The sequence below is a fragment of the Ambystoma mexicanum genome, chromosome 9, assembly GCF_040938575.1.
Source record: "Ambystoma mexicanum isolate Mex_15411 chromosome 9, UKY_AmexF1_1, whole genome shotgun sequence".
NCBI classification, from domain to species: Eukaryota; Metazoa; Chordata; class Amphibia; order Caudata; family Ambystomatidae; genus Ambystoma; species Ambystoma mexicanum.
Genome location: NC_090931.1, coordinates 144,501,583 through 144,528,554, shown reverse-complemented (window position 1 = coordinate 144,528,554; position 26,972 = coordinate 144,501,583). Strand labels below are relative to the sequence as shown.

Genomic DNA, 26,972 nt, shown 5'->3' with positions numbered 1-26,972 from the left:
TGTCACGCCCGACCCCACTCCGAGGCGCGGACAGACCGGTGCCCTGCGATTCAAGAATCGCCAACATTTTCTTACCGAAGGAAGCCCATTCCTCCGGAGTCGCATGCTTGGTGGGATAAGCAACCCGCCGACGGGCCGAGTCCTCGGACGAGGAAGGCGACCGATGACGGCGCTTCTGGGAGTGCCTCGAAGAGGCAGGAGTGCCGGGACCCACTCCAGGACCGAGACCCCCTAGACTTACGATGACGATGCAGAGAGTCGCCCCTCGAATCATCCGTCGAAAGCCCAGTGGACCTCGACTTCCGGGGCTTGGACACCTTACCCACCGACAGCTTCTTCTTACGCTCTCGCAAGACCTTGGACGTAAGCGACTGGCAGTCGACACAATCATCCGTGTCGTGGGCCTCACTGAGGCACCAGAGGCAGGCGTCGTGCGAGTTCGTCACCGACATCTTGGACCCGCAGTCCCCACACTTCTTGAAGCCCAAACGCAGGGTGGAAGATGAGGAAGACATCTCTATAAACTTCACAACGAACAGGTTCGAAGAACTGAAAGAACAGAAACTCCAAAGAGTCGATGCGCGCCAAGAACTCCGAAGCGAACACGTTTGTGGAAAAAACATAACTGGGGCTACGGGCGTAGTGTGTCCTACTTATAACATCCGGTGCCGTCGGATGAGGTCCTCGAAGACGGCGTATCGACGTCATCGACGCAGGATGCAGACCCCGAAAGAATTTCCGAAGCAGCACAGCTGTGGGGATTACTGTCAGATATGGAATACGTCGGAGGATCCAATCCCCTCGAAACACCTTTCACCCATAAGGCCTTCTCAGGCCTCTCAGAACTGTTGGTTGCCTTAGCCTCTGTACGAGGGACCTCGGACCCGGGACCGGTAGAAGCCTCTTCACGGCGGGCCTCAAACACACGTTCGGTATCACTAAGCCCAGCCGAGGCCTCGGCGCACCACAGTACTTTTGAGGGAAGCCAATAAGGAGGCCTCGGAGCAAGCTCCGGTACCCCACTATTCAGTAGAACTAGGTCTACAAGCAGCCCCCACAGGATGGGTCTTACGGAGACCCTCGGAGAAAGCTCCAGTACACTTTTTAGGGCCAGAAGGCAACTCGGGGCTAGCCCGGTGACAGAGCGGTCGACGCTCCTCCCAGACCAGGAACACCACGGAAAGGAGTCCCCCGGCCGGGATGCCCTAAAAAGTAAAGAACTCACCGGGCGTTTCTTCGATGAACGTAAGAAAATGCAATGGGGGTGTGTGTTGGAACACCTCCTCCCACCGCTCCAATCGACGTTGAAGCGCCAGAACTGAAAGGGAATCTCTATAGAAAAAGGAGTCCCAACGGTGATCGGGACCCAAACACTATAAACAAAGAGGATGGGGATCCACCCTCACAAAGCGCCGCTTACACGAAGAACAATTTGGGAAGTCTAGCTTAAATGGCATAGACAGAAAACTACGCGATCGCTAGCGAGCGCCAGAGAGGAGGAAAAAAGGAAGAAATTCTTCTGCAGATGCAAGTGCGTCCAGTCCCGAACGAGCGGAGAAAAGGACTGATGGGCGATGCACGGGGCGGAGCTGAGATGGGCGGGGTTACGGCCACTTGCAGTACCCCGCGTAGAAAGAGGAAGGACAAAACATTTTTGCAAAGATTTTTTCATGCTTTACAAAGTGCTGCGGTCCCGTCCCACGGACGGAGGAATGTCCCATAAGTATGGAGGAACGGGGACGGGACATAGGAGTAATAAAGACTCAATACGGAGCAACACAAACTCAATGCGGTTGTGAGTGCGCGGTATGGGAGACTTGAGAAAAACTCACAGTGCATAGAGGCAGCGGCAACTCGTTTTTTTGAGTAAACGTTTTGGGAACTCATTTCACATCTGCTACTTACCATTTAGCGCAGCCATTAACTTCTCTCAAAGTACCTGAGTCAGAACGTTACAAGAGGCAGTGAGGAGAGTTAAAATTCAAATACAGTTTCTGCCCAAGCAAAGACAATTGGAAAATACTTACCCAGAGATAGACAAAGAAATTCCCCAGCTCTCTGGAGGGAGTCTCAAGTACCAGTGGGAAGAGTCAGCTATCTACAATTTAAGTAATTTCGTCCTCTAGGCAATTAGCAGAGGAAGCCATGTATGGTTTTGTAATTTATTTAAAGTGGATTTAAGAAACAGCTGTACATAGACCAGGTTATTTAAATAAAGTATGCTATTCTTTTCTTGTCATTTTAACAGGTGGAGAGGTTCAGCTCAAGGACAAGACCTGGCATTTATTATTTTATCCCAATTCCCCATTTCCCTTAGAGATGTACCCAGCTTAGCTGTCTCCACTCAGTTGAGAGGGTTACATTTCTGTGTGATTATGGGGGTTCAGCAGCTTCCGCGCACATCCACTGAGAATTGAGTTTGACAGTATAAAAGGCCAGACGATACAAGTTTGCCAAAGCTGCTATGAACCCTGAGGAGGCCTCTATGGAGACAATAGGGTCCCTGATAAGGGAGTTGAGGGAGGAATTGAAGGTGGCTCATAGGGAGACCATGGATTTAGGCAGGCAGGTGGATGAGTTGAGTGAAAAGGTTACCCAGTTTCAGAGGTTGGAATAAGTTTCAGGGAATAGATGGTTTCTTCCAGTTTTGGACAGAAGTTGAGGAGCAAACCTCCAACACTGGTGCAGGAGCAGAGGGTGGAGGTTTTCAGGTTTTGGTTATGCCTGTTCCGCTGGCTGCTCTGGAACATTATAATGGGGACTCAAAGAAGTTTCAGGTTTTTCTGACAGTGTGAGTTACAATATCTCAGCCTTCGCAAATTATTCCCTTCAGAAGTGTCCAGCCAGAGTTACTTTTATGATGTCTTATCTTTCATGGGAGGCCTCCACTTGGGCTGGATTGTTGGTGAGTCAAAAGAGTCCCGTTTCAAAAAATGTCACCCTCTTCTTGCAAGAATTTAGGAAGATGTTTGACAAGAGGCAAGTCTCCTTAGAGGTAGATGGAGCAGTTATTAGATCTGCGGCAGGGAAACTTGGAGTTAATTACCTATATTATCCAATTTAGATCCTTAATTCTAGAGAGTAATTGGTTGGAGGAAAAGAGATTATCGCTTTTTTATAGAGGCTTGACACAGGAGTTAAAGGACGCTTTGACTAGTGTGGTGCAACGCCGTACCTCTTGCAACGCTCTGATAGATCTGGTGGTTCAGCTAGATTTTCGTTTGAGTGAAAGAAGGGCGGAGCGTCGTCGCAGTTGGCAGGGAGAGATTAGGTTGCCAATAAAAGGTGATTGGCCTAGGTTGGAGGTAGTAAATAGGGGAATAAAGACAAAGGTTGGTGAACAGTCTCTGGTGAGGGGGCCTTTGACTAATGAGGAAAAGAAGAGAAGAGGAGACGAGAGAATAATTTGTGCTTATATTGCAGCAGGAGTGGTCATTATTTGGGAAACTGCCCGTTTACACCCAAGAGGTCCTTTTCGTCTACAGGCAAGGCACAGCAGATTGCAAACACAATGCAGACAGCAGTCCCGCATATCATGGTGAACATATCCTTAATTTTTAAAGGCAGAAGTGAAGGGAACAGGTCTGGTGGTGCTGGATTCAGGAGCTACATGGAATTTCATGGACTGGGCGGTGGCTAAAGCTTTAGATATTCCTATAGTACAAAAAAGGTTGTGGAACAGGTTAGGGCAGTTGATGGTACTTCACTTTCTTCGGGCCCTATTACTCATCAGACTTGTGTTTTGACCATGGAAGTAGTGGGAGGTCACCGAAAGGAGATTTCCTTTGAGTGGATAGATGCCCGCTTTTGAAAATCATCCTGGGAATGCCTTGATTAACGTTACACAACCCTAAAGTAGATTGGAGTGGTCGTGTGGTAGAACTTTAATCTAGTTTTTGCATGGAACATTGTTTCTATGAACAGAGTAGTTCGGGAGAGCAGATGCAAGAAGGTTCAGAGTCATCATTTTTGGCAGAGGTGGGGAAGGATGGTCATGAAAATAGAGCTATAATGGGAGTTCTTCCCCATTGTTACCAAAGTTTCAGGGATGCGTTTGATGAAAAGGTGGCGGGAGAGTTACCTCCTCATAGAAGTTTTGTTTGCAAGATAGATTTGGAGCCAGGGGCCATGTTAGCCAGTAGTAGGTTGTATGCTCTTACCGCGAAAGAAAATTATTAAAGGAGTACTCAGCAGAAAATTTGGCAAAGGGATTTATTGAGCACTCCCAGACTACAGCAGCGTCTCCATTATTTTTTGTGCCCAAGCCTGATGGGTCCCTTAGGACTTGTATTGATTATAGGGCAATGAATAGAGTGACCGTCAAGAACCGGAATCCTCTCCCTCTCATTTCTGAGATTCTGAATCAGGTTCAAGGGCAGCAATTTTTTCTAAGCCAGATTTATGTGGAGCTTACCATTTGATATGTGTGCAAGAGGGGGTTGAGTGGAAAACTGCTTTTAAGACCAGATTTGGTCTTTATGAATAACAAGTAATGCCGTTTGGTCTGTGTAATGCTCCTAAGGCTTTTCAGTTTTTTATGGCTGAAGTGCTAGGGGAGTTCTTGGACAGATTTGTAATTGTGTTCATTGATGACATTTTGATTTATTCCCAGAATTTGGAGGAGCATCAGGTTCATGTTAGGAAAGATTTCATATTTGAATATAATTTTCCCTCCATGTGTCAACCCCCAAACTTTTTGCTGCTGTTTTACACCCTGATCTAACCTTTGCCAGAGAAGTGCAGCCCTCTGCCGCACTCTTCTGGTCTTTCGCTCAATTCTTATGGGGAAACTGACATGCCCTTAAGACAGTCAGTACTAGGAGACTTCGTTTCCCTTAGTCCTTTCCTCATGTTGCAGCTTTTGTGCAACATGTACCAAGAGTGCAATGTAACTTACTTTACCGCACTCTTGTGTCTCTAGTCATTCCAAAGGCCCTAGAAACTCTTGCTGGACTTCTTATGAACTGTGCAGATGTGTCACAGACAGGACTGGTGGCAGCTATCGTTTATCTTATGTTTGGAACCCTTTTTTGCCATATTATCCGCGCTTACCGCATTTGGCACGAATAGGTGGCCTGGCTCAAAAATGGCCATGCCACGCGGTTCTTTGTCCTGTCCTTTGGCCATCTTGCCCCTTCACCTTCCCCAGGTCGAGCCGACCCGGGTCAGTCCTTATTTGGTCATGCACTTTCCCACGAAACCCAAAGCTTTTGCGGGCTTCTGCATGCCTTGTGTGTGCCTCCAGGATGTGGGATGGGATGTCTGTTCCCAATACACATCCTGGGTGCCAGAGAGTCTGGAGTGTCCTGACTGCCTGAGACCACCGTGGTCCGTGATTGGTCCACGTATGGAGTGAGTGTTTGTGAGCAGATCTCCCATTGGGTCCTCTCCGTTTTGGCGCGAAGGGAACTTTGGATAAGAGGAGGCCGAAAACACCACTACCAGGTCGATTTCCTGAGTTCACACTGAACAAGGGATAAGGAGCCAAGTATCCTGCAACAAGAAGCTGAGTCGAGGAACCGCTGGTGACCCGCTGGAAGGTTTGGCACCCTGAGCCCACTGTCGTCCCGCGAGACCCCTCTGCATCTGATCGTCCTAGGTCTGCGAAGGCGCTTCGACCCATTGGAATAGTGGGACCAACTATTCTCTGCGCCTTCATCAAACCCTGCAAGTAAGCCTCTTCGGAAGTGTACCTGGGCCAACCAGTGGGCTGACCAGCTTACACGGGACATTTGCTCTGTCACCGCTGCCGTTTCGGGGAAGTCCTTGAAACTTGGCGTACTGCTAGCTCTGTGTCCACGGCACTCTCACACCGAATTTCGGACACTTGGCATTCCCAGGTCTGAAGTGAGACGAGTGCGCCCGGACCAGAGTAAACGCAGTTGCTGTGTTGCCCTGCTGTGGTAACAACCTGTGCACGTTCGCTGCATTTGTGACCCCCCTCGACCCTGAATCCTGCTACCGCGGAATCTACCCGGTGTCGAGACGTCCCGATTGTCGCATCCGAACCAGCCAGCAATGAGACCTGAACTGGCGAAGTCTGGGTCTGCCTGCGTCGGGGACCGGTGAGTAGTCCATACCCCAACCCGTGGTCCCTAGCGCAGGAACCCATTTCTTTTCTACCGCTGTTGCGAAATAGCGGATCCATCCCACACTCACCCTGCCTCTGCCCGCAAGTGGAGGTCTTGCTTGAGTAGTGGGGACTTGTTCTTCATCGCCTCATCCACCTTCCTGAACTGTCAGAGACCCTTGAAGAGACCCTATTTTGTCCATAGGCACAAGCGCGTGCATGTACTATTGAGCATAAGGCTCCTCTCTTCGTCTGGCTTGGACTGCCTCCTAGTTAAGTGCATTTCTGATGTCGAACTGGGTCTAACGATTACTTGCACTGCCTGTTTTCCTCCTCATCTAGGTGGTCTACATATTTTGTGCTTCTAACTCCTTAGACCCCTCGGTCTTGTATATATATTGTATTGATTGTGATGTGTTGGTTTACTTTAGTATTATTGTGATTCTTTGCTATGGTCGATGTTACAAAGGCCTTATATTAAAAATATAGACACATTTATTACAGCACCTGTCTGGAGTAATTTGTAAGTGTCCTTGCTTTGTGTGCTCATTGAGGTCTTTCAGTCACCCTCCCACTCTTGAGATTTAGTCTTGACCGCCGCCATCGCTACCCTGATTGGTCTGGCTTGTCCAGAGGTTACCCTGTTCCAAGAAACTAGGCTGGCCTTCTGAACCTCTGGCCCTCCAGGTCAGAGTTCAGAAATCCATCTGAACAGTTCACGTCAAGCAGGTATTGCAGAAACTCAGAGAAAATCATCTTTTCGCCTAGTTAGAGAAAAGCCAGTTCCATACGGAGTCGGTAGAGTTTTTAAGATGCATCATCTCTCCAAGAGGTTTGGAGATCAATCCCAATAAGGTTCAAGCAGTTCGGGATTGGCCAACTCCGACCAAGGCTAAGGAGGTACAAAGTTTCCTGGGTTTTGGCAACTTTTACCAAAGGTTCATCAAAGGTTTTACGCGGTTGGTTAATCCAATTACTAGATTGTTAAAGGAGTCAACTTTCTTTGGAGTGAAGAGGCTGAGGAGGCCTTTGTGGAGTTGAAGAAGAGGTTTGCTTTGGGTCCTATTTTAATCCATCCTGTTCCTTCTAAACCTTTTTATGTGGAGGCAAGCAATGGGGGCAGTTCTCTTTCAGAGACATGAGGTTTCGGGTCAGTTACATCCAGTTGCATTTTACTCAAAAAAGTTTTCTTCAGATCAGGAGCTGTTGGCGATTGAGTTTGCATTTGAACAATGGCGACATTTCTTGAAAGGTACAAGACATACTGTTACAGTTTTAAATGATCATCGAAATGTGTTGTTTTTAAAGTCAGCCAAGACTCTTACTCCAAGGCAACTTGGGTGGTTGATATTTTTTGCCGATTATGACTTTGTGGTAAAATTCAAGCCTGGTAAACTTAATGGCAAGGCGGATGCTCGGTCCTGGTAATTTCCAAGGCGTGAAGTTAAGTCAGAATTTGAGCAGTTACCAGTAATAGCTCCAAATCACTTATCTTGGCATGAATTCAGAAGAATTGCAAGTTGGAGGAGATTCGTAAAGCCATGTCTCTGACTCAGATGGAAGAATGGGCTCGTCAAGATGTTAGGCAGAAACCTGTGCAGTTCCCTTAGGGACCACTGCAAAAGATTTAAGACTACAGGTGTTAGCAGTAAACCCACTTGGTAGTAGTCTGTACCACCCAGATTTACCTGGTAGCTGTGGCTGAGCAGTCAGACTTCCCTCAAGAAGAGTTAGGCAGTATGCAAAGTATACTCAATAGGCACTCAGATACAATAATACAAGCAAACACTGACCAGAGCTTTGGTATCAAAGTATATAATTATTTATTTATAAACACACAGTTGAAACACTCCAGCACTCTTATTGTAAAATATTCTAAACACAGTTACTATTATGATATATACGCCCCTTATTAGAAAATCACAGTAAGACACCACTTATTTCCATACAGAGGTGAGCGTTTAACTAGATTGCACTATACTAAGGTTGTGAAAAAGGGAGGGAAAAAAGACAGAATATGCAGGATTACACCACTCTACGATTCAGGAACACTATTAGCAAGGCAGAGAGCAAAAAGTCACTGGTGAGCCAAAGTCCAAAGACCGGGCCCACTCAGCAGAGCACAAATGCGCCAAAGATCACACAGTTACACTAGGCTTCGAAAGTCTTGCAGAGGGTTCAGTGAAGAGTTTAGAGAGGCTTAGAAGAGTTTAGCCAGGGTGTCCCAGGCTAACCCAGGTTCGAAAGCCGGGGGCTAAATCTACCCGGACAGTCGGTTGCAAGGGAAGCCAGGCGGGACACGGTACCTTAAGTGGGAAGGATCCTCCAGCGGTGGCAGTTGTTCCTGGTAGTGGTTGCAAGTTGCGGCGTCGTCCAGGGGAAGAGAAGATCTCGACGTGGAGGAAAGATGCAGGTCGTTTCACTACCAGGGCAGAAACCAGCCGCAGAGTTTTCCGGTAAAAGGTGATACCTTTATCTCGCGGTCGTGGTAGAAGGTGGTATCCCGGTTGCCGGGGTGCTTAGCACGGGCAAGGCGGCCACGAAATACTTCGGGAAAGCGAAAAGACGGTGAAACTGGTTATCCCCACCAGTCAAAGGAAGAAGACTCTCTGGCGGGAGATCTCCTCTGTCGTTGGGAAAAGTGGTGAGACGGTCCAGCAGGGCTCCACCGGTCGTGGTGTCGTGGCAGGTCGGCTCAGCTTCTCCCTCGTCGGATTCTTAGGTCCTGTGGCGACTTCTGAAGTTCCAGTCCCCAAAGCCCTGCTTTTATGCAGCAAACCCCCATTCACTCAGCCTAGCTGTCACTCAAACATGCTAAGTGGTGAGCCGGCCGGCTCACCACTTGGGCCAATCAGGACGGAGTGCGACTTGAGTTGCCTAGGCAAATCAGTCCAGGGTGCCTAAATTCCCCGCCACCCCTCCTAAGTACCCCAGACATAGTGGCACCACTTTGGAGGGCTTCTGTGGAGAAGCCCGCCAAAAAGCGAACAAAGGGCTCGACTTGGGTTGGACTCACCGAAGAGAACACAAACGCCATTTTAGAATCAAGTCCTGGCAAAAAATACCAACCGGCGAAATATTAATTAAATAAACCGGCGGTATGTTCGAGGCTATGAGAATTAAATAATTAAAGTTGGTAGCCTCGAACAATGGGAAAATCCCATAGGAAAATATTCGCGGTCGAATATAAAAAGTAGTTTCCACTGCCACCAGCCAAAACTCGATCAGGGCGGACGGAGACGTGCCCCCTCGACTAACAGACCCCGGGGCAATCGAATTGCCCTGACCAGTACGTCCACAATATGATGGTTTGTACTGGTTTCTGTTAATAATTTGGGACTAGTAAAGCCAATGGTGACTTTACATGCCCTTGGAGACAGTAGTCAGTCCCAGGATATGGAGTCTACGGTGGGGCGTCACTATGACACCCCTGTGTTACTGCACGGAGGGTGCTGTGTAACACACATAAAAAAAACACATGAGACCCTATGGAGTAAAGGACCCCATAGCCCATAAAGCACATTAATAGTCAAAGGAACACCATAAATCATGTCCAAGAGTGGGAGAAAAAGAGTCTCACTCTTGGCAGGAGAAAAAAACAAACACCAGAAATCCAGCAAAGCTGCTGGGGGACTCACTAGGTTAGGAAATTCAGCCTAAAGAGAGAATTCTCCCTAACAGCTGCCTGTAAAGCCATACCCCCTGAAGAAAACACTTTCTTCGCCCAGCCATCAAAAGGCTTGTCGTCCCTATCAGGAGGGATGGTAGGGTAGGCTGCCTGCTTTGCTGGGGCCGTAGCCACCTGAACCACCAAACTCTCTGGAGTGGGTTGCATGGTCAAGTAGCAGGGGTCGCTACTGGCTGGCCGGTATTTTCGCGGCAAAGACTTCCTCACTGCCGGGAGACTCTCCGGAGCAGTCCAAGCCGCTGCCACCCTTCTCTGCAAGGCCATATGGAATGGCAGTACCGGGTCAGTTGGTGGACCTTGGTCAAGGATATCCGTCAGATCATTCTGCAGAAAATCCACAGGTGGCGCTGACCACCCCAAGTATTCCGTGACCCTCAACATAAGGCGCCGGTACGAGGACTTGGCATGGGTGCCAGGCTCAAGCCTACACAACTCCACCTCCAGAGAGGTGTCCAGACCACTGGCGTTGTGCAATCTGGCTATGACCAGACAAAATCTCGTCAGGCACCTCTTCAGGCCCTTCATCCACCTCAGAAATATAATCCAGAGGCTGGAATGAGGGCACAGAAAAAGGGACAAAGACATTCTTAGCCTTGGCCAGAGCCTTTCTAGGGGGTTCCACCGTGCCACGGGGTACCTCAGACAAAGCAGCCTCGAAAGGTGTCGAGGGCGTCGATGGAATCGACGTCGAGCGTGGCGCTGACAGCTTCGACACAGACCTCACAGGCTCCGACGGTCTTGAGGGCGTAGAGGACCAGGACTTGGAACGGGCATGTCTAGAGCAACCATCCTTGTCCGAGCGAAACCTCGAAGGTGCCCAGTGATCGCGACGACTGCTCGAGTCCGAAGGTGTGCGAGCGGCGTCTCTAGCACGGTCACGGACCGGAGCCCTGCGACTAAAAAAATCGCCATCATCTCCTGCCGAAATGAATCCCATTCCGCAGTGCAATGATTGTTGGGACAAGCTACCCTCCGATGGGCGGAGTCATCTGACAAGGACGGGGAAGGCGACCGATGCCGGCGCTTCCACGAGTGCCTCGAAGAGGCAGAGGAATGACGCAACCTACTCCTGGACCGAGACCACCCCGGACTTACGCTGACGATGCAGAGAGTTGCCCCTCAAATAGTCAGTCGAAAGCCGAGTGGATCTCGACTTCCGGGGCTTGGCCACCTTACCTACAGAAAGCTTCTTCTTACGCTCCCGCAAGGCCTTCGATGTAAGCGACTGGCAGTCTACAGAGTCATCTGTGTCGTGGTCCTCACCGAGGTACCAGAGGAAGGGGTTGTGCGAATCCGTCAACGACATCTTGGACCCGCAGTCCCGACACTTCGTAAAACCCGGCCGCGGGGTGGAAGAAGACAAATACATCAAGGAAATCTACACAACGAACAGGTTCGAAGAACCGAAAAAACAGAACTCTGATGAAGGAGGCGCGCCGAGATCTCCGAAGCGAACACATTCGTGGAAAAAACAGAACTGAGGCTACGGGCGTCGTGCGTCCTACTTATAACATCCGGTGACGTCGGCTCGATGGAGGCCCTCGAGGACAGCGTATCGACGCAGAAAATTTTCCAAAGCAGCACAGCTGTGGTGATTACCTGTCATAGATATGGAATACATCGGAGGACCCCAATCCCCTCGAAGAGCCCCAATGACTCACAAGGGAGACTTAAGATCAATACTGTGATGAGGGAGAAGCGTGGAAGCACGAGGATTACCTATGGGAACCAAATTAAACAGTCTAGTAGTTACCGACTTCCTATTAGTCCAACAGTAGTAGAAATAGAGGAAGGAAAACAGGGAGTGTTGTCAAGTCCTACCGGAGGATAAAGAATGGTGTGCTGAAGCAGAAGGAGCTGTGGACAAGTGTGCCAGCCAGAGAGGGGGTTAGGGGAACCCTTGAGCACCAGCATTGTGCAATGAACTGAGGGAAGCTGGAAACTCCCTCACTGGAGGAACCAAGGGTTAGAAGGGACCAGGACGCTGTCAGGGTGGCAGGAGTGTCTCCACTTGGTCAACCAGAGTTGAACCAAGACCGCACCATGAGAAGCAAGTGTCCGGAAAGAGGGAACCAAAGCTGCGACCCCTGTGAGGGATTCCAGACTGCAGAGCCGCAGCATGACTTCCGGGGGCGAGAGGACCGTGCAGGCTGGAAGCAACGAGCAGAGACAACCCACAGAACAGGCGTAAGGAGAAAAACCTAGGGTTGAACAAGAAGGTGAAAGGGTATTGTTGGGCACAACTGAGAATCGCACACAAGAAGGGGAACAGACGTCCCAAGAGAGGAAAAGGAGAAACTAAAAGAGACAATACCTACAATATTGGACAATAATCATTAGGTCAGAGAAGCAAGGAAGACACCTGTGAGACCCATGGGGAGGGCCAATACCAACCAGGAGCAGAAAGGAGGTCCTGTGGACAAAAAGAGATCCCCAGTCTTTGAAGGTTAACTGTCCTCAACATCCGCAAACTAGTACTTGGAGGAGAAAGAACCAAGTAGGTGCTTGTTAATAAGAAGGAAGCAGCCCAAACATAGTCCTTTGCAGGAGAGAAAACCAAGGCTAGGGAGAAGAAAACCTCAAAGGAGTAAAGTGGATCTGGTATCCACACCCATTTGAAGAATACATAATTCAGTAGTCTTCCAAGGGACAGTACCCGGGTGAAAGGCGAACAAGGCTGGCTGTGCCACGAAGAGCAAATAAGGCTAAGAAAAAATATTATCCTTGACCAAGTTGGGGGGGAAGAAAGAATGACCCGGCGCCTGGCAGGAGTGCGCTCCAGGCAGGCTGAGGATAAGAAGATCGTGAACTGAGCATTGCGAACAATGTGTCCAGTGGAAGGGAGTCAATCTGCCTGGTGCCAATTGTGAGAACCCTAAGAAGCCAAGAGAAGGGAGGTGTCCCTCTTGGCACTATGAACATTGTAACCAGGGGAAAGGAGTTATTCTGCCTGGTGCTGTTTGGGAGAACCCAGAGAAGCCAAGAAAGGAGAGGAGAAGTGAACTCTTAGCACTGTCAAATTTGTGGAGAGCCAGGAGACGAGAAACCTCTTGGCATTGCAAATACTGTGACCAGGGGAAGGGAGTCATTCCCCCGGTGTTGCCTAGAAATCTTTGTGCTGGAACATTTGCTTTGATTGAATCTAGAAATTTATATTGGCCTTTTGGAGGAGAACTGAAACCTGGAGAAGGGAGCCATACTCACAGGCAAGGTTCCCACGTACAATTGCGCACTGTCCAGAGGAAGGGAGTCATTCCTCTGGATCAGGAAGCCCCTTTCCACCTTCATTATTAGTTAAATGTGTTAGGGTTGGAAATAGGCATTTTGACAAAGAATGGTGGACTATTTTGGCAGACATTCTGACCAAGTCCTTAGCGTTTGATTTGGGGCAGGGGAAACCCCTCTTAGTTTTAGGGAGAGATAGGGGTTTTCCTTTATTTGCCTTATAATAAAAGTCTTTGCCAACAAATATGCTACCACTGTGTCAGACTCTTGCTTCTGCACCATTACAGGAGGCATCAACTGTGTTCCAAATTATTATTTGTGTACCTGCTGTTTTTCCTCTGTAGAAAATCTTCATATCCATGACGCCACTTAAACGACCAACTAAAACCTCCTTTTGTGCGCCAGTGTACTTTGATGCTTTGAAAATGCTTAGCTGCGACCAGTCATCCCAATAGATTTCATTCTGAAACAAAAACAAGCATTACCGGTGACAGAGGCAAAGGAAATGAAAAGACATTGATCTTCCTGCTCATGACAAAGTCAAATGAAACAATGAGAACCGAACACAAGCAAAGTCAAGAACTCAAATTGCAGCTTTTTAGGACTCTAAGAATGTCAACAAGCATTAACAGTGATTTAAATTATCTACGTATACAGATTGTGATAAACTGAATATCACCATACAAACTGCATACTAGGCTCCTACCAAAACCTAGCCCTGAGAAAAATACACCTGCTTACTCTCTGCTAAGTGGAGCACACAGGTTCTTTCAGAGTACAGAAAGAAACGGATGTGCTTCATTTTTTAAAATGTCTTCAAAGAGCAAATTATTGGCACTGGGAATTGGTATCTCCCCTTTGCAACATATTTCAAAACACTCAACAAACATTTCAGGCAAACAATTGAAGGAAAAAATACACATTTACCTTGAACACTGCTATTGCGTACGGGTGAGGCAGGTTGTCTAGAATGACGGACCGTTGTTGACCATTGTAATCAATGCGTTCTATTCTGTCCATGTGAGCTTCTGTCCAGTAGATCCATTGGTCGTCCACTGAAATGCCATTGGGCCATGTGACACCTTCCCACACCAATCGCTTCACAGATGAGCCATCCATGTCACTTCTATAAATTCCATGTCTGTTATCGCCCCAGTCCGTCCAGAACATAATACTAATTGTGCCATGAAAAAGACATTTACATGAAATTGAAAACAAAACCATGATTACATAATTCCAATGTTGCATCAATAAAATAATTTTGCATTTAAGCTCACAAGGCACTGTAAATATTGCCTTAAGATAAGCCCTAATGCATAAATATTAAACAAATGCTGAGTATACAGAACAATAGATCCCCATTTTAAATGATCTAGAACAAAGTAAAGGTCGGAGAGAATCATACCTCAATATGTTTTCCGAAGTTACAGACACTGGCTAAAGTCACAGCAATGTAGATTTCCATGCAATTAAAACTAGTAATTTATGTGCAATAGCGTACCCACGCATAAATAATTTCTAAAATGGTGACCAAGGACAATGCAGCACATTGTATTACTCACAAAATAAAGGTCTAAAGCTACCATAGGAGTCAAACAATTGAAGATTACTTTGAACACAAATGTAATTTCCATTAACCATAGCTGAGCAGCACAACCAAGAAACACAAGGATGCAATCTAATTAAACAAGTTTCTTTCACCTTTGCCAACTTCCATGCATGTGCTTTCCCAGGTATATATCTGCTACCAGAACTAGGACAACATTGGTGCAGGGTACAAGTTTGCACGAGTGGCCTCACTTGCAATTAAATTTTACAACCTTATGGCACTGTATAAATGATGACTGTTAGCAAAAATATTCTTTTTGCAACTTTAGTACCTTTGATTTCAATGGGACCTCAGCATATATGACTAAGTCCTGGAACTGTGGCCGATTTCTGTGCAAGTAAAGCCTTTTTAGCATTACTTACCTGCTCAGCTCATTTACTTTGTGAAAAAATGATAGTTGGTGGATTCTGTACAATGTTATTGTGCGCTAGTGACCACTCTGAAATTGGATATCAAAAAAGTATAATTAAGACCGGCAGCGATCACTCTTTTCTCTCCAACTCATCAACCAAGGTTGGAAATATATAGAACAAAAGATTATGGGTGTGGGAAGGTGAATTGCGCTCAAGGAAAATTAGATTGTAATTATGTTCATCATTGGAAATCTAATATGCTAGGGCAAATAATTTCAGAATAGTTTAGTATTTATTCCAAATTGTGAACAGCCGAGACGCGTTTCAACCAACTGGTCATTTTCAAGGCTGTCATCGTTCAACGTTACAAGTAGTTATGGTGCTCAAATTCAAAGCAAATGGATCGTCCAACTGATCCATTTTGACAACATCCTCATCAAGTTTACAAAAAGTAACATGAAACAGTTATAATAAATTAGAGTACAAAATAAACCAACATTAGTAATTATCAAAACCAAACATACCACATTTCGGGATGAAGGTGGAGGAGTCAATCAATTTGGAGAAAAAAAATAGAAAAAGATTAAAGAAAGAAAACAAAAGAAAATAAAAAGAATTGAAGTTTTCATATCCATAATAAGTACATCATGTACATGTTCAGCATTCAATTTAAGATTAAGTATTGTGCCATGATAAGGGGCACCGTGCCCAGCTAACTTGCCACCAAGTTTCACCCATTATACCCATAGAGTTGGGCTAATCACTAAATCAATCCATCGTTTGGAAGGTTAAACATATGGAATTCCAGTCATGTGAGTTGAACCAATATATATTGATAAAATGATAATATCCCTCATGTGAATTCTTAAGGTTGAATAGCTGCTATATTCGAAGTAAAAGTGCAAAAGACCAGGAGAAACATGTAAAAGCGCTCTTACCCTGAATCAGGATTCAAAATATATGCTTCGGAAATAAGTAAAATAGCCTTTTGAAAAAGTGGTGTATTCCATGGACATTACTCATGTACAAATTGAACGAGAATGACAATTAGGATTAGTCTGATAGACCCAAATTCACCTTTATGAAAGCACTCACAATTAAACGCAAAGTGAGTCCATCTTTTCTAGAGATTAACGATGAAATCTCGAACAAAAATTGGCTTAAGACAACCAATGGTTTTTTGAATGTGGTAACTACAATTTATGCAAACATGCTTTTGACAACTGACAATCCTTTACTGACAATTTTGGTACGCTGATCAAGATCAAAGAATTTATTAATTGTAAGTCATGTTATGTAGTATATGCCATAATATGTGTTTGTGGTAAGATGTATATCGGAAGTACCATTAAACAATTGAGAGTAAGGATTAGAGAACATCTGGGGAGTCTGAGGAGGACTGAACCTAAATCACCTTTGGCTTTACATTGGGAACTTGAACATCAGTTACACAATAAAGCTGACCTTAGATTCATTGGTCTCATGAAAGGTAAGAGGGGGGGAAAGAGGTGGGAACATTCAACTTAAATTGAGACAGTTGGAATCCAAATTAATTTGTTTTCTTAGATGCACCACTGGGGTTTTAACAGTGATCATGACATTAATTTGTTTCAATAATTTCTTATCTGGGGCACTACATACCAGGCTGACTTGCTTGCCAATCTCACCCACCTACCAATCACAATATTAAATGTATCTTTATTGATTATACTAATTAGCATAGGTTGTGTCCAATCCGCAAGTTAGACCAGACTAAATTTACAAAATCAAGTATATTTAATTTTTGAATGCCTTCATTCTATACTAGAGATTGACTCACAGGCTTTGACCTACTGGCCCATTAGCATTCAAGGGCTGATGTAAGAATTCTCTCTTGGGATAATGAAATATATTTCCAACAAGACAAGTTTGTTCTTGAATGCCTACTACAATTATCCGACCGTGTAGTCTTTCTTTGTTATTTTAATTTAATGATTTATATTATTTACATTGGGACCTGATCACCTAATAATGGCCACATTACCCAATTCAGTTTGTGCAAATGTTCTATTCACTACTAAGAGCAGACCTTTTTGGCTGCAATAGTAACCAGGCATAGAACCGAATCATATTATATTGCGATCGACTCGCAATCTTTACATCTGACGTCGCACGTTATTGCACGTGATGTCATTACGTTAAAACGTCACTTCCGTGACATGTCTGTATGCTGATAAGGGTGCATGATGGTGCGCACTCATTCAGATTCATGGACGCGACCTTTAGTCCACAGTGATCGGGCCTCATACGTGTTTCGTTACCGATTACGGGAAAGGAATTGTCGAGCGGATTACAAGGAGAGCTTCAAATGAATGAAGTATATACTGTTTAATTTATCGCAGAGCTAACGCAGAACGGTTGTAATATTGGTTTTAGGAATTATTGACCTGGCAATAGTCAACTTTGCTCACATTTGAAGGGCTATGATTGTGTGAAACCATCTGGTGTGATCAATAAAGGTTTTCTGATAACTGGGACCAGACGTAATCTCAGTAAGGTTTCAGGTATGATCCTCCCTATTTATTTATGCATTATTATTGCAATGATCTCTAGATCGCTTACAATATACGTATTGGGTTATATTTTAGATTCAACCAAATTCTCAAATTACGATTCACTGGAATTGACCAGACTATTTGAAATAGAAACTCTACCTTCATAGGACTGGCTTGACCTTACAACATGCCTAACTGTCATTCTCATTCAATTTGTATAGGAGTAATGTCCATTGAATACACCACTTTTTCAAAAGACTATTTTACTTATTTCAAAAGCATCTACTTTGAATCCTGATTCAGGGTAAGAGTGCTTTTACATCTTTCTCCTGGTCTTTTGCACTTTTACTTCGAAAACAGCAGCTATTCAACCCTAAGAAATCACATGAGGGATCTATCATTTTATCAATATACATTGGTTCAACTCACATGACTGGAATGCCATATGTTTAACCTTCCAAACAATGGATTGATTTAGTGATTAGCCCAACACTATGGGTATAATGGGTGAACTTGGTGGCCAGTTAGCTGGGCATGGTGCCCCTTATCATGGCACAATACTTAAGCTTAAATTGAATGCTGAACATGTACATGATGCACTTTTTATGGATATGAAAACTTAAATTCTCTTTTTACTTTTGTTTTCTCTTTCTTTAATCTGTTTCCGTTTTTTTCTTCAAATTGATTGACTCCTCCACCTTCAACCCGAAATGTGGTATGTTTTGTTTTGATAATTACTAATGTTGGTTTGTTATTTTGTACTCTAATTTATTATAACGGTTTCATGTTACTTTTTTAAAACTTTATGATGTTGTCACAAAGGATCAATTGGACGATCCATTTGCTTTGAATTTGTGTACCATAACTACTTGTAACGTTGAACAACCACAGCCTTGAAAACGATCAGTTGGTCGAAACGTGTGTAGGCTGATCACAATTTGGAATAAATACTATACTATTCTGAAATTATTTATCCTAGCATATCATATTACAGATGATTAACACAATTACAATCTAGTTTTACTTGCTTGCAATTCACATTCCCACACCCATAATCTTTTGTTCATTTATTTTGTGGGCACTGGTACGCCACTAGGGCAAGCAATATGGAACACACACAAACTTAAATTACTTTCTCTTTTCTGATGAAATGTGTTCATGCCTTTGTGATGTGCCTACGACAAGCTAGTTTGTGGCCACCGTGTTTTATATCATTTTAGGGTGCATGTGCCATATTGTTATCCACATAATGCTGATTTGGGTAAAATATCCACAAAAACTTCTTGCCCACGTGGCATCAATCATGTCCTTTGGCCATCATGCTATGGCCACCTTCCTGCCCTTTTAGGTTAGAAACTACCATATAATGGCATTGACTTACACAGGGTCTGGCTTGGACTGACAGGCAAAGTGTTTTGTGTGAGTAAACTAGTTTAAACTGTGATTGGAATGGTCTGGTCCCAATCCACACTTCTTCCAGGTAAGGTCTGCTGCCAGGGGAACAGGATAAGTAGCCATCCATGATTGGTCAGCCCTTACCTATTAGAATGGTGCAGATCCTTTAGATTGGTGAGCCGAGGCAACTTCCCAGCCTGGATTTGGGTTAAGAGGAGCCCTATAGCCATTCAGTGAGTCGTCCATTGGAGACAAGAATTTGAAAACGGAAGACCCGGAAGACTGCTGCTGTAAACAACTAGCATTGCCAAAGTTATGCACTGATGAAGCCCTCCTGAGTCCCCTGCAGCCAAGAACCTTAACAGGGCCTTCTTCCCTTGAACTGGTGGCATCAACTTGTCCTGCATCACTTCCCTGAAATCTGTGGTCTTGTGAAGTGTCCTGGATCTATTCTGTGGGCTGCCCATCCACAACAAGGCCAATCTGCTACTATGGTCGCCATCCCAAACTCTGCCGATCCTCCAACTGCAACATAGTAACATTGATGCCTGGATTACCAGTCTCTTGCTTAAAGAGGTGCCAGTCTCCAGAGACAGGTAATCCAGCCGGTTAGCCGCCACCATGAACCAAGCCCTTAACCGGGGCTTCTTCACTACAACACTTCACCTGCCGTGTCCCTAGGGGTTCCTCTACATCATTCGAGTGGTTGTGCCTGCTGTCCTGTGGTGTCTGGACCCTCCTGCTCAAAGTCTGCTGAAACCATCCTGTAACTGGAGATTGAAACCAGTGCCTAGCCACATCCAAACCAAAGCCCTTATTCATTGCACCCATGACCCCTGGACAGGCACGGATCGAGCAAACAAAACGAAGTGTACCCTGTGAATAAGAGTACCTTAATCGGTGAATACTTGGAAAATCAGAGTTCAGGGTTTACCTACCACCCTTTTTGCCCAGTCATTTCCATAGGGACCGTATGGTGGCAAAATGCACTCTTTAGCACTATTACCTGGTTGTGATTGGTGGATTTCTAGCCTAGCTTCCCATGGAGTAATGCTGGTGTATCGGTAGTGCACCCCTAGTTTTGTGATAAAACCTTGTCCCCAAAACGGGTGCTTTTAAACTACTTTTCCTTACTTTCTGAAGCCAAAATGTGTGCAGGGGTACTTTAAGACCTCCTATCTCCACTTTCAGGTACTTACTGGTTACTTTAGCTCACTCCCAAACTACTTACCTTGCAAGGAAGGACTCAAGACAGGATACTGCCTTAAAACTACAACGGAGGGTGCATGATTTATGTTTTCTAGTACATGCTCTCTCACTTAACCGGTTTAAATAGATTATACTCGTGTTGAACTCTATTACTTGATTGTCTCTCTGTGTAGTTATCACACCAGACCCTGATTTCACAAGTCTGGCTCACTGCTCAGCCTCTGCTACCTGGAAGTGTTTTGCAAGACTAAGTGTGGAAAGCCCTTGCTCATCTAGGTTGGCCTCTCTGAACCCTCCCATAGGGCTGGTTCAGAAAAACATTGTTCGGGAACAATTTCGTTTTTGCATTTTATCATCATAGATTTCCAATAGTATCCCAGTAGCTTTGTTTTGAACCCTGGCCTGACTTGAGGTAAGTGGAAAATCTATGGCTGTACTTCCCAGCTCAGCTCATTTATGTTGGGTGCATGTTGAGCCCCCAAGGTTACCAGTGCAGAGGGACTGTTATCCCTCAGTCATGTTTTCCCATTTTCTTTTTAATGTAGCAGAAACCGTCTTTTTCACTTTTGTCTGGCAACAGTCCGTATGCCCTTTTGATGTCCCTAGGGCAGGCTGGTGGCAGTGAACCAGGTTATTCATCTTTTTCCAGTGCACTCCCAGGCATCATGTTTTACTGCGGAACACCATTTCGAGTACCATATACAAAAAAATGGCTGTTCATGTGGTGTATGTTCTGTTCTTTGGCTATTGAGCTTTTTGTCCATCTTCATTACCACCCAAGTCAGGATATTCCAAATAAGGACATGCACATTTGTGGGAAACAGCCTGGAATTCTGGGCAATAATTTTTGTGTAATTAAACTAGTAAGGATGGGGTTTGGTACAGTCTAGTCTCAAAACAAACTACTTCCCGCAAGTGTGTATTGCAATGCAGATGTGGGGTTTGTTGCTTTTCAGTGATTGGACAGTACTTACCCATAGGAACTGTGCAGATGCTTGCGATCGGTGGGATGGGGGTAACCCCTAGCCTGGATTTTAGGGCAGGGGAGCCCTGCGGCAATTCTGGTTGTCGTCCACTTGAACCAAAAGTCTGATTAAGGAAAGCCTGCACTGAAGACCTGCAAGACTGCTTCTACAGAAAAATAGCATTGTCTAAGCCATCCATCAGTGATACTATGTTGCCCCTCCTGTGACCAGAGAAGACCCAGGTTGTGCCTGCTTCCCCGGTGATGTCAAAGAGTCCAGCATCCTACACCAGAAGCCTGCTGCTGGATGTCCATTAAGACCATCCTGTAGGCAGCCCATCCACATCCAATGCCGCTCTGCTGCTACGGTCGGCTTCCTGAGATAGAGCCTGGGACACTGCTAACCCTCGACTTGTAGCGCAGTTACAGCACTTCTGCTGCTCTTGTGAAGAGAGGCCATTCCAAGAGCCTATTTCTTGCCGCCTGCACGAGTCAGACGACCTGACCAGGGTTTATATTTGCCACACTTCTTTATCTCTCGGATCCTGGTGGTCCTGTCTCTTTGTTGGGAGCCGCTGTCCTGCAGTGCCTGGCCTGTCCAGATACAAACTTGTCAGAGCCATCCAAGAACTGGAGATCGGAACCGTCACATAGCCAGACCCAAACCAGACAAACTTCAGCCACTGCATATGCAACCCGTGGTCCTGCATTGACAGAACCAATGGTTGAAGGAAGGGTCTCCAGCAATTCAGGGTGCCGGAAAAGGTGGCAATACGTAAATTCAGAGTAAGGGCCAGCAGGACAACTCGGGGGCAATGAGTTGTCTTGGAAGCAAGACAATGTAGAGCAACACATGTTTGAATCCTGATCCCCTGCTTTGAGTCACCGGGATCGAGCACCTTAATTATTAAAGGGGTGCAACTGGAACTTTCATGTCTCAGAGCCTCCCCTTGCACGACAGATTGCATGGGGGAAAAGACCACACCCTGGCTGAGATAGGTGGAGCTCTAGTCAAGATTCCACCCCACCGGCTAACACCTAATGTGGTAGGATTCAGAGTGTACCCCTAATTTCTGTTACTTACCAGTTTTCCGCAAGAGGTGCTTTTGAAAAGGCATTTTTATTCAACTGTTGGCTACGGTTACATTAGTGATTGGGGACTTTGTGCTTTTTTCCCTCGGGCCAATCAAGCATGAGCACAGTTTTTGAGACCCGGAATAGTTTATTTGCTAGAGAAGGACTGCATAAGTGAGGTGAGCAGCTTATAATAAGGTAGGTTGTAATATATTGTGTTCTCTTGCCACCATTAGCTCCCTCGGTTTGGCAACAGAGGTAAACAGCACGTACCAACCCACACCATGCACATGAGTTGCATAATAAAATTGGTCACAGTATTAATCTGAAAATTCTATGTACCTCTTACATGCACTAAATACAAGAATGGCCTTAGTGAATCACTCAGAAGTTCCAAATATGGCTCCAAATGTTAGTCGTATGCTGTGTCCGTTTCCTACAACTGGTACATAAAGTGCATGGCATGTGACTACATACGTTAACTTACTATTCTTGTCACCAAAGTAGTGGTTTACTGTGGGTGTGTCTCTTTGGAATAGTGTGCAAAAGTGAGGGAGCTTGATCATTTCAATCGGTCTTTACAAGTATAACTCTAAGGGGATAGCCCTACCTAAACTAAAGAAAACTCAGGTGCTTATCAGGAAGTCCATGCGAGTCAAAACAAAAAGGCACTGTCCCGGTCACAAAGGCTTCTACTCTATCCCTGTCACTACAACAAAACACCATAAAGTCCAGCTACTGTTCGTAATCTAGAATGACTCCCTTTTCCTGGATGTAAAGCGTCCAAACACTTCACGTTGTTCAAAAGCACAAGTTCCACAAAGTTCTGAGTTCTCTGTAACCCAAAAGAAAAGAAACAGTTGCATTGAGTTCTGGTGGGCCCAACAGAATGGCACCCTCCTCCTACCTGGTTCCTCAATGACTTTCACAGCTTAGGGAGCTGCAGTTCTTAAGGTCTGTAGCTCCCTTAGGGAGAGTTTCACAATCTTTAGATTTTGTACAATTCTTGATCTGCCGCCACTGGGATGATGAAGCTCCTTCTCGACACTCCGGCACCACACATTTGTGGAACTGGTCTGGGAATTGTATCACAAAATGGTTTATGGTTGTCACCATTTCTTTATGGCTTACAGTCTCATACCTTTCTCTCCCTCTCCCCTTCTTGTACGTGTGCCAGTTACTTTCTCCCGGGGAACTCTTCATCGATTTCACCAGGGGTTGTAGGTCCACCCTTCTTAGTTCAACTTCTTCCTTTAGTCTTCCTCCACTTCTCGCCCCTCTCCACCTCAAGTTATTGTGGACTGACTCAGCATAGCCGTTGACACCCTGGTCCCGTGGAGACAGGTTACACCTCCTCCACAGTCTCTAGCTCTCTCTGGATCATTACCTACATGGCACTGCTTTAGTCTATGGTAGGTGGTCTCGGTACCATTGTCAGACTGCACGGTCCACCCACTATAGGTCGTGCCACCACCTCTCAGTCTCTGCAGGTTTATCGCACTGGTTGCCAAACGACTGGCAAAACATTTCTCGGGTGTCCCGCTATTCCTCTTCTCAGCCTTGGAGACAGGAATCGCTGCAGTCTCCCGAAGCCCTCTGCCAGCTTTACAGGCTTCAAAGAGGCCTCCTCGGTTGCCGGGTCCTCCCTCTGGTTGTACCTCAGCATCCAGCTTGCCAGAACTGCAAGGGCCGGGTCAGTGTATGATGAAAAACCCGGTCCTTTGCTGTTCAGTTTAAATAGCGGGGACAGCTCTAGCGCAACATCCTTCCAATTGACAGAAGTGTACGACCTGCTCAAACGTAGCATTTTTGAGCGCTTCTTCATCTCAGTACTTTTGCCATCAGAGGGCTTCGATATTTCACAATAACACATGGATATTGGTTAGCGGCCTCATCTCCCTAGCCTCATGGGAAGGTATTCTCCCCTGGGGATAGGTGACGCCATCTGACGGATCATCACAATTGGTTGAGAGACTTGTCTTCTGTGTGACTGAATGGTAGTTCCTTAGTGGCCACTGTCTAGAGTAAGTAACTCAACCCAAAAAAATCACATTACAGCACCTGCTGCCATACACCATTGAGGATCCAAGCACATGTGTTGGTGGCAGATCTATCTCTTTGGCCGGCGCTTCCCTCTGTAACAGCCTCCCTGCCGCTCTAAATCTTTAGCAGAACCCTCTCTGGTTCTGGGAAGAATCTCAAGACTTTCCTCTTTGCTTTTGCCTTTTATCTTCCACTTCCCTGCTGAACTCCTGTGCGATACCGCACTGGTTACCTGGCCACACTGAACCACAAACCCAGGACCCTGCCCTCTTAGTTGCGCACCTGCACGGTCCTCTGGCAACCATGCACTTGGGGCTGTATATGCAACCTTACAGTCCCCCAACACTTGTCCGTACTTAACCCCTGCACCGCCACCTGCACTTCCTTTTCTATCCTATGCCTCTCACTTCTCCTCCTCCCCTTCCCGTCACTTTTTCCCCTTCCCTTTCCCCTGCACTTGCACGTTCTCTGTCACTTGGCACTAATAAGATCACTGTCTTGTCCCTTTGTTCCTCTCCCTCTGCCTCATCGCACCTTGAAACACTTGTGTATAGGTGAGCTATGAATAAAATATATCATATTACTCACAAACTAATCCCCCAAAAAAGCAAATGATTAAGAATCTAAATCCCACCAACAGAGTATGATTTTTCACTCCCCTCTAAGATGAAGCAAGACCTGGTTCCTCTTCAATACCCATAGTGCTAACATATTTTACCCTAGGGCTCATCAAGGCCATTAATGCAGAGTTTGCACAGGCCTCTGGTGCGCACCGCACAACCACTAACCTTAAGTTGGGACAGAGACTATGGCACAAACCTCTTTGAAAATATTAGTCAGGCTTAACTCTAGGACATGGAAATAGACTGAGAAAGGGTTCATTTCAACGAGTCTGCACACTTTCCCAAAGAAAATACATCACACCAGTATACTGAAAAATATGTACCAAAGTTTAAAGGATAGCTCAGGGGCCCCGCGTTTGTCGTGGAAGCAAGACAATGCATATCAACACAGGTTTGAATCCTGGACCAGAGACTGGTTTCCAGTATTAATCACGATAAAAGATTAATTAATATGCACTTCCATTTATCAAATATTTACTTTAGTAAACAACAAACAGTAAAAATACATCTAGTGTATTATGAAAACAGTAAATGCCATACACCTGCACTATACTATAAATCCACTATGTGGGAATGGGCACATTGAATAGACTAGATGTGAAGTAAAGGTAACCAGAACATTAAAAATACAGCTAAAGGAACAAGTTACTTACCTGTAACTGTTGTTCTCTAGCATGGGTCTGGCATGGATTCACATGCTCATGAATATTCACCGTCGTCAGGCTGGGAATCCTCGGTAAAGAAAAAATCAGTATCAGTTTCGTTTCTGATCTGTCTTTCGTAGTAGTAACCAATCACTGATCTCTGCGTCATACTGACCACAGCCAATGACTGCCCTCTAACCTAAGCCCCGCCTCTGGCAGCCATCTTCAGATTTGGTCGCACGTGAAGTGGCAGTATGACCAAGTGAAGAGCCGCAGAGGGGTAGGCGGGAGGGTTCGCATGTGAATCCATGCCAGACCCATGCTGGAGAACAACAGTTACAGGTAAGTAACTTATTCCTTCTCCAGCATGGGGTCTGGCATGGATTCACATGCTCATGAATAAAGAATACATAGCAGTACACACATGCACAACCACGGGAGGTGGCAAAGGCTGAACATTAAGCATTACATCAAACTCAACATTAAGCAATTCTTACCTCCTCACCAGGCTCACCTTAGGCGAACAGGTTGCGCAGCACTGCTTGGCCGACCCTGGACTCCTCCCTGGAATCCCGATCGACGCAGTAGAATTTCGGTGTGCGTCGACCTCCACGTAGCAGCCCTGCAGATGTTCAGCAAGGGCACACCAGATAGGAACGCCGTGGTAGCTGCGATCGCTCTGGTGGAATGGGCTCTCGGACGGCCAGGCAGCGGTCGGTTTGCCAACCGGTGACAGTACATGATACAGCCGGAGAGCCATCTGGAAATGGAGGCCTTTGAGAGAGCCTTCCCCTGATTGACAGGTCCAAAGTTCCCAAAAAGTTGTGACGTCTTCCGAAAACACTTTGTGCGGTCCGCGTAGAACTTCAGCGCTCTAGCCACATCCAGCGAGTGCAAAGTCCTTTTGGCCGGTGACGAAGGCGACGGGAAGAAAACAGGCAACACCAAGGGTTCGTTGAGCTGGAAGTCCGACGGCACCTTGGGCATGAAGGAGGGGTGCGTCCTGAGCACTACCCTCGTGTCGTGAAAAGTCAAGTACGGGGGCTTGCAGGAAAGGGCCTGGATCTCTCCCACTCTTCGTGCGGAGGTGATGGCCACAAGAAACGCTGTTTTCCACGACAAGATCTTCAACGGAGCCGAGTGAAGAGGCTCGAACGGAGGTCCCATGAGCTTGGTCAGCACCACGTTGAGCTCCCACGCCGGGGCCGGAGCCTTCACCGGCGGGAACGATCTGAACAGTCCCTTCATGAATTCTTTCACCAGACGATGAGACCACAAAGACGTCCGCCCCGTGGCTCTGGTGTATCGGGAGATCGCAGCAAGATGAATCTTGATGGACGCGTGCGCCAGTCCAGCCTTGGCCAGCGTCAGAAGGTACGGCAGTACCTGGGGAGCCGTAATCCGCAGAGGGTTAATCTTCTGTGCGTGGCACCAGACAGAGAACCTCTTCCATTTGTGTCCATAGCATTTAAGAGTTGAGGACGCCCTGGCCTTTGCAAGAACCTCTCTGCAGTCGGCCGGTATGTCGTATCCTCCAAACT

General features: G+C 46.1%; 1 protein-coding gene across 2 annotated transcripts in view; it reads right to left on the bottom strand.

The window, feature by feature from the left end:
- SORL1 (sortilin related receptor 1) overlaps positions 1-26,972 on the bottom strand; it is a 1,341,481-nt gene that overhangs the window by 787,244 nt on the left and 527,265 nt on the right. For both annotated transcript variants that reach the window (XM_069614318.1, XM_069614319.1), the window contains exons 20-21: positions 13,911-14,157; positions 13,308-13,446 (exon numbers count right to left, since the gene is read on the bottom strand). In XM_069614318.1, the coding sequence (XP_069470419.1) occupies positions 13,308-13,446; positions 13,911-14,157 (386 nt within the window). The remainder of the gene's footprint in view (positions 1-13,307; positions 13,447-13,910; positions 14,158-26,972) is intronic.